This window comes from Nicotiana tabacum, chromosome 15 (genome assembly GCF_000715075.1).
Source record: "Nicotiana tabacum cultivar K326 chromosome 15, ASM71507v2, whole genome shotgun sequence".
In the NCBI taxonomy this organism is placed as follows: Eukaryota; Viridiplantae; Streptophyta; class Magnoliopsida; order Solanales; family Solanaceae; genus Nicotiana; species Nicotiana tabacum.
Window position 1 is genome coordinate 104,469,957 of NC_134094.1, and position 8,904 is coordinate 104,478,860.

Genomic DNA, 8,904 nt, shown 5'->3' on the forward strand with positions numbered 1-8,904 from the left:
GTGTTTGTGCCCTAAATTTTTGGAATGTCTTTTAACTAGGGAAACTTTATTTTTAGGACAAAAATTTTAGCAACGAAAATAGCGACGGACATAATTTTCGTCGCTAATAATAACTAGGGAAAGTTTATCTTCAGGAAACTAGCGACGGAAAATTTCGTCGCAATTAACTTTGGAATATCTTGATAAGTAAAATGAATGCAGCGACATATATTTTGACGTTAAATTCGTCGCTAAGTTTTAATAATTTTTGTCGCCACACTTTCGTCACTAATTTTGTAGGTAAAATAAAGGCGCTAAAGTATTTTCAATTGCCGTTCATACTCGGCTACAGAATTAATTCCAAAAAAATTTAAGATGTCGGATATTCCAAAATATGATAGAACATCATATCCATAGAAACTCATTATAACCTACACTACAGCTATGAAGGGAAATGATTTGGCTCCGCATGAGATCTAGTTTTGCAAAAGAAATTTGGCAAAACCCTAACGAAATGAGCTTATAATGATTTTCTCTTTTACTTGAACACTCAATTGATTCTTTTGAAATGCTTGCAGATTCTTTAATCAAATCTCATGCTGGAGCAAGGAAAGTTCAAGCTAGGAAAGCAAATATATTCAGAATCGCTCAAGGAGACTCAGAGTTGCTACGAGAGTTCGTGATCCGATTCCAAAAGGAGAGAATATTATTGTCGGCAGTACCGAATGAATGGGCAGCAGAAGCATTTACCAAGGGTCTTAATCCCTCAAGCTCTGATGCCTCAAAGGAAGTTAAGGGAGAGTTTGTTGGAATTTCAAGTAACAACATGGGCAGATGTTCATAGCAGGTACGAGTCAAAGATTCACGTAGAAGATGATCAAATAATTATATCGACATCTTCTATAGACATGAATCAAGGTCAACTGAACTTTGATCGGTGGCGTTCCAGACACCGGTTTGAACAATACCCATTAGCATCACGGACTGGCAGGAGGCAGGAGCATTCCCATAGCAAATTGCCAGAAAATAACTTCGATGAAGGACAGTAATATCTGCGAATGCTGGGGACTGTTACATCAAAGCTGAGGGAGCCGCAATAATAAGTACCGGACGCTTCCGTATATGGCTCTAGAAAAGTGACAAAAAGAGAAAAAAAAGTGTTGTGCCCAAAAACATCATGTCCGTATAGGATTATGAAAATAGCCTGAACTGGCTCCGGAATAAAGAAAATGACAGGGGACGGCCAGATCAGCCCCAGGGGAAGAAAAAAAATAGAAGGAATTAGAACAAAAAGCGGCTAGACCCAATAATCTCAGCCCAGTCACATTGTAATAAGTTTTTGTTTATTTTATGTAAACTGTCGTATATGCAAAATTATAAACACTTTTGTACATTCAAGAAATGGAATGAAGCAAAACTTCACCTTCTAAAACATTTTCGTATATGTCTGAATGAACAAAAACATTCTTAAAATTTGCTCACACTTAGAAGCGAATAAGGATTACGAATCCGAGCAGTTGTGCCCAGATGAACAGGTGACGTCCTCTTCATAAGCACCACAAACATAAGGACCCTCTCTTTTAAAGATATTCAATCAAATGGTTAATGGACAGATGCCTTATTTTCTGGTCGTAAAGTTAACTGTATGCATTAAATTTTCGGACTTTATCAAAATCAGAGGTACAAAATTCCTGTTCATCGCTCGTCCCCGGTCTCTAAGGCTGTGAGATTATAAAAGTTTTGAGTACAACTAAAACCCAAGAGTCAAAACTCAAAAAAATAATCGAGTACAACTAAAAATTTAAGAGTCAAAATTCATAGGTTAAAAGTTACGGGTGAAGACTAAAAACCCGAGATCAAGCTTTCTGTGATGATGGTATTTCTTCACCACCAATCGGTCATCAACGAAAGAATAATAAGTGGTGGATTTTTTTATCCGAATCCTGAAGTTCTGCACTCTTTTTTCTTCGCCCGGTTTTTATGCCAATTAGATTTTTTCGGTAAGATTTTTTATGAGCAGAAACGAGGGTGGAAAGGACAAAATCTTCCACTTTCCGGTCACATCACAGTAGTAACCGATAAGTGGGGGAACTATATGTATATGGTAAAAATCAGTCTCAAGAGTTGGGTGAATTAAGAAGCGACACATGTCAAGAATAACTAGTCAATGGTGACTCAACCATGGTAAAGCCATATACAAACCTCAACCATAGTAAAACTAGATACAAACCTTCGGCCGGATAAGAAGCAATTCAGGATATGACTGTTACAGGAACGTTACTGTGATGACCCAAAATGTCATCTTTAAATTTAATAATTAATTCTATGTTCTAAGACCTCGAAAAGCACTATTTATCATTTTTCGACTTGCGTGCGCAGTCCGTAAAATTTTCTAAAAAGTTTTTATGTGAAAAATTAATTAAAATATGAATTAGAGCTTTAAAACTTAACTGAGTTGACTTTGATTAACATTTTGAGCAAACGGACTCGGATCAGTATTTTGACAGTTTCGGTAGGTCCGTATCATGTATTGGGACTTAGGCGTATGCTCAGAATCAAATTCCGAGGTCCCTAGCCCGAGATATAGAATTTTAATAAAAAATTAAAAGTTTAAGTTCAAATAGTGACCGGATGTCGAATTATATGCAAACAACCCCGAAATAGAATTTTGATGATTCCAACAGTTTCGTATGGTAATTTTGGACTTAGGAGCGTGATCAGAATTTTATTTAGAAGTCCGTAGTGGAATAGGGCTTGAAATGCCGAAGTTGAATTTTTGGAAAGTTTGACCGAGGGGTTGACTTTTTGATATCGGGGTCGAAATCCGATTCTAAAAATTTGAATACCTCCGTTATGTCATTTATGATTTGTGCGCAAAATTCGAGGTAAATCGGACGTGATTTGATAGGTTTCGGAGTCATTTGTAGAAATTAAAAATTTCAAAGTTCATTAGGCTTGAATCTATGTGTGGTTCGTGTTTTAATATTGTTGGATGTGATTTGAAGGCTCGACTAAGTTCGTATGATGTTTCACGGGAAAATTTGAGGTAAGTCCCTTGTGATCATTTCTACTCCATAATATTGAATTATCATCAAATAATCCGACTAGATTACATATTTTTGAACTGTAAATCGGGGGTTGGAACTTAGGGATTTGAAAATAAGATTTGAAGCTTTGAGGGTTGAGTTGGGGTCGGATTTTGATAAAATTGGTATGTTTAGACTCGTGGTTGAATGGGCTTTCGGATTTTGTAACTTTTATCGAGTTCCGAGACATGGGCCCCACGAGCCATTTTTGAGTTAATTTCGGATTTTTACTGAAAAATATAGTATTTTCTTATGAAATTGATTCTATAATTTTTGTTGACTGTATCAAATTAATTATGACTAGATACGAGTCGACCAGAATCGAAAAATTGAGGAAAAAGCATATTACTTGGTTAAATTGGAGCAAGTCGAGGTAAATGACTTATCTAACCTTGTGTGTGGGGAATTTCCCTAGGATTGGTTTTGATGTGATTATTAAAACGTGTTGAAAGTCGTGTATACAAGGTGACGAGTGTGTACACGGGCTAAATGTGAAAGACTATTTTTTTTAAAATTGTGTAGATCACTGTTGCACGTTTATTAAATTATTTTATCTTGTTATATTCTTCATCATTGATCTGAGATATATACTTTAAATTTGTTTGACCTTTTTTTGCTAATTGTTTTACCTGTTTAATTGAAACTTGGTTTTTTTATACTTTGAAGGTTGATTTTCTTTAATTTAAATACTATTAATATGAAGTATTTGACATTTTTAAATTTGATATTGAAGCAACGTATTAAAGATTTTTAAATATTATTTTCCTGAATTATTTATTCCTGAATATTTTTGTAAGATTTTTGGTACTCATTGTGATGGAGCCGTGAGCTCTTTATTGTGAAAAAATATTATTGTTGGATTATTTTGGCATGAGCCGTGAGCTCTTTATTGTGAAAAAATATTATTGTTGGATTATTTTGGCATGAGCCGTGAGCTCTTTATTATTGAAAAATATTGTTGTTGATTTATTTTTAGAAAATTGAAATATTGGGCACTTGAGGTGCAAATTGTGATATTGATACGCATGCGGTGGTATAAGATCTGGGTATTGAAACGCATGCGGTGAGATAAGGGTGGCTTGATACGTGTGGCTAGTAGGGGTGACTACTAGAAGTCATGCGGAGTGATAAGGGTGGCTAAAACGCGAGATGCTATTTCGGAAAAAATATTTTCTTTAAATAAATTATGAAAGCTCGGTGAGGTCTGACCTGATCTCGTCACTACTCTACCGAGGTTAAGCTTGGCACTTACTAGGTATCGCTGTGGTGTACTCATACTACGCCTCTGTACATCTTTTTGTGGAGATCCAGGTACATCTTACCAGTCTAGACGTCAGTGAGTTACCTGCGCACGGAGACTTTGAGGTATATTTGCCAGCATCCACAGACTCTAGAGTCCCCTTCTATCATTTTTAATTTGCTTCCTTATTTTTCTTTAGACCTTGATACATAGAAACATTGAGAATAAATTTTTAGAAGCTTGTGACTTATTTTTACCGGATTTTGGGAGTTGTAATTATTTGAATTGTAGTTTATTTATTTCAGATAGTTATGATTATTCCGCATTGATAGGCTTACCTAGTCTTAGAGTCTAGGTGCCATCACGACCTCATACAGAGGGAATTTGGGGTCGTGACAGTTACAAACGATCCCAAGATCTCTCCGGCCTTTATTAGGCTTTATTACCTTTTATTATTCTTTATCACCTTTTAATTACCTATATCACCTTTTAATTACCTTTTATTATGGTAGTTAAGGGGATATGACTTGTAATCATAGTTCTAGTATAAATAGAGGCTTTCATTCTATTGTAAGACATTAAGAAATAACGATAGAAAAAGACTAATATTCTTTCTCTCATTCTCTTAAGCTTTATACAAGTATTGTCAAGAGTTTTCAATTATTCTTGATCCCGATGAAAATATTCTGAAAGCTCAGACTTGTCTTTTCTTCAATTATCATTATTTTACTCGCTTTGTTCTTTGTTATTTTATTTTATCGGATCAATTTAATCCACGTGTTTATGAACCGCATTACAAATTCAACTGTACCATTTTTTTGGGTAAACATAGCTGAAACTATTTACATCCGATAGTCGTAAAAGTGTATAAAATTTATATAATTTTAGTATATAACATATATAAATGTGTGTGTGTATATATATATATAGAGAGATTTTTTCGATTATTTTTTTGAGATCGGCTACACAATGGGTTGCTTCGAGTTTAGTCTCTAGGACGGTTGACAATGGACTACATGACCAAATCTTCTCTACGATTTACTAATTGACGTTTATATTTTTTAAATAAATTTATAACTTTAGTAGAAACTTGATATGGAAGGAAAATTGTAGGGCATGTTGTCTAACTTCAAATAAAATTACTTCCTTTGTTCGATTTTACTTGTTACTATACTAAAAATATATTTATTTTTACTTGTTAATTTTAGCAAATAAAAAAATACTATATTTTTTTTAGTTTTCTCCTTATCATTAATTACTTGTTTCTCAAATTATTTTCTAGGACTTCTCAAAATACTATCAATATTATCATGGGTATTATGGTAAAATATATACTTTATTTATTACTCCATATGTTTCAATTTAGATGAGATAGTTTGACTCGCACAGAGTTTAAGAAGAAAAAAAACTGTTGAAACTTGTGATCTTAAAAGTGTAAGGGGTAAAAGTTTTGTGGGACCATGATATTTGTGTGATCATGAAAGCTTCTCATTAAGGGTAAAATGAGTAAAATAAATAATTTAAAGTTAGAATTATTTTCAATTGTAGAAATGTGTCATTCTTATTGGAACGGACTAATAAGAAAAATATGTCATCTAAATTGAAACAGAGGGATTACTTATTTCTCAAGGGACCTGCAACCCAAATCCCACATGTGGAAATACACTGGGATATTTATGGTGTTGCAATTAGGGCTGTGCATAATTTGGTAAATATTGAATTACCGTACTGAAATCGAAATTTATGGTATTTGGTATTCGATATTTTTGTATTTGGTATGGTATTTGGTTTAAGCTTTTAAAAATTATGATATTGGGTATGGTATTTGGTATTTTAAAATAAAATACCGAAATACCGATACTGTACTGAAATATATATTATATTACACAAAACACATATTATTAATTATAACATAAATATAAAAAAACTAAATTTTTACTTTATTTTATTCTCTAAGTTCATCAATTAACTCTAAACAAATAAAAAAATATTTCTAATGATCAAATTTATTCCTTTATGTGCACGGGGCGGATTTAGGGGGGCGGAAGGGGGTTTGCCCGAACCCCCTTCACCGAAAAATTACACTATATATATAAGGCAATTTTTTTTTTACCTATATATTTATTAAGTTTTGAACCCCCTTGACAAAGCCCAAAAGTGTAGCTTAGTGGTTAAGGGGGTTCAAAATCTTTGAAAGGTCATAGGTTAAATTTTAACAAGCTACGATCTTTTTTTTCTTGAACCCCCTTCGCAGAGATCTTGGCTCCGCCACTATATGTGCAGTTTTCTTGATATTTGTTGGTTTTGGATAAAACTTTTATCAGCAAGCGTTTTTAGTTTTGTACTTTTGAGCATTTTAATTAAGAATATTATAGTTTATAACTCTATGTATTTGTTATTAATCAAACCGAATAAACCGAAACCGAAAGAAGAAAAACTGTAACATTCTGAATTTAATTAGATACTATATCGATATAATATTTTAAAAAATCGAATACCGAAAATATCAAACCAAAATATTTAAATATTATATCATACCGACCCAGCTGGCCGGGAACTGCATCGTTCATTGTGTACAAAGTGTTGTGTAAAACAACCAAAGCTCTCAGATCCAATTATAGAAAGTGTTGTGTAGAACGAGAAGAAACCGACAGAAAAACTCATAATTATAGAAAAGAAACCAATTCATTGATTGTGACGCCTCCACTATCCAATAGCTATATACAACATAATTAATTGTGTGAAAAAAAAAGGAGAGGAAAAAGTAAACGGATTCATGATGAGGCTTTGCCTTGCAAGCTCGTCCATGTGAGATCCAAATAAAAAGAAATGGAAAATTATCTAACTTGAAGTACTACTTGATCTTAAATAAGTAAAAGATCTTTCTCCTGTATCGTCCTTTTCCGTCCCGCAAAACAAACTTAACGGCGACTTAACTGACTTAACGGACTTCAGCAGACTCTTCGGCTGTTTCTCACCCTTCTCCTCTTTCGACGAACCGGATCTAGAGAACATAGGCGGTGTCGGTAGAAACCGGAGCTTGCTTAACCGACCATCCGCCGGTTCGATCCGGTACCCCTTAGTTGAACTTCTCGCTGGAGAAAAGGCTACGGCGCCATTGGATGCCCTACTCAAGCTTAACCGGCCCTCCTCCGGTTGGAACCGGTACCCCTTAGTTGAATTTCTCGCTGGAGAAAAAGCTACGGCGCCATTGTAGGCTCTACTCAAGCTTAAGTCTATCAATCTTTTACGTACATCATCAGGTAACCTTAGAGTAAACCTCTCGCAATTCTCACCAGGTTGAATCAACGAGTGACCCGTCGAGTGAGATCGACTGAACATCCCAAAAATCTTTGGCCTTCTCGGTGTTGATTTTGGTGCAAGGTGCCGAAAATCAGGTGTCTTACTTCTCGCCTTACTGCTACTATTTGGAGTATGATTATGAACGGGCGGCGTTTGAGAAGACTGGTTTATTACTTCTTCTGGTGCTGGATGTGATGCATCCGAGCTGACATTCTGAGACTCAACGTCATCTGTTTCTTGAATTGATTCTTGAAGTTTACCCACGGGTTTTGTTTTGAGATTTGCACGGCAAACTGGGCAAGTGGTACGAAAGGCAAGCCAAGCATCAATACATTCAGAATGGAACACGTGGCAACAATTAGGAAGAAGGCGGAGCGTATCTTCATCTTCGAACTCGTTTAGGCAAACAGCACATTCTAGGATAGATTTGCCTATCTTTAGGGCTTTGACATCGGAGTACACGAATACCGGCAAAGTTTCGATGATATTAGGCTCGATTCCACGGGAAACTGGTCGCTGCCGAAAGAAGTAAAAACCCATTGATTCGTCAAAGGAATCAGGGCTCATACGACGTATATATATGAAGATAACGGCCAACAAGAATAATACGAGACAAGCGAGTAATATCGCTAACGTTGGACTGATTTCGACATTTGAGTTCAACGGGCGTGTGGCTGAAACTGTGCCAGTTTCTGACATGAAACAAAATAAGCAAAAGAGGAAACAGAGTATATTTCTCTTATGCTTCATTTTCCTCAAGAATTTGACTTAAGATTCCGGTGTATTTGTGTGAAAGAAAGAGGAGATGGATAGTTGTAAAGGCAAAAGATGGTTTGCTTGAGTGAGAGAAAAAGTGGGGGGCAAATGAATATAAAGGGCAAATGTCTGCAGGCGGTTGGAAGTCATACTTTACAGGGTGGCTTTTAAAAGAAAATTGCTGAAACGAAATAAAGAAAGGCCTAATGGATAACTATTAACTAATGCGGTGGAGAGAATTATTATAATGTTAACCTAAGTTAAGGTTGCAGTTATTAATCAAATAAAGCTTGTCCCTTAAATTTCGAACGGGGCACGTGCGAGATATTCATGAGGCAACTGCGAAATGGAAAGATGGCTCGCTGCAGAGGAGCCAGATCCGTTTCTTTTGGATATTTTTATAGCGTTCGATTGGCTTGCTAAAAGGAGAAAGTATATACTATACCTTATAATTGATCATGTTATTACGCATATGTTTCTCGTAAGGTTATTATCTTTTTTGCTAAAAAAAGAATACTATTATTTTATTACTAATACTTA

General features: G+C 35.1%; 1 protein-coding gene across 1 annotated transcript; it reads right to left on the reverse strand.

Moving 5' to 3' along the window:
* Nucleotides 1-6,809: 6,809 nt before the first annotated feature.
* On the reverse strand, nt 6,810-8,696 carry LOC107771063 (putative RING-H2 finger protein ATL37). The gene has a single exon (XM_016590388.2). The coding sequence runs from the start codon at nt 8,356-8,358 to the stop codon at nt 7,147-7,149; it is 1,212 nt and encodes a 403-aa protein (XP_016445874.1). The 5' UTR covers nt 8,359-8,696; the 3' UTR covers nt 6,810-7,146.
* Nucleotides 8,697-8,904: the final 208 nt, after the last annotated feature.

Coding starts and splice junctions, on each gene's coding strand:
- LOC107771063 (XM_016590388.2), bottom strand. CDS start 8,358: ATGAAGCATAAGAGAAATATACTCTGTTTCCTCTTTTGCTTATTTTGT.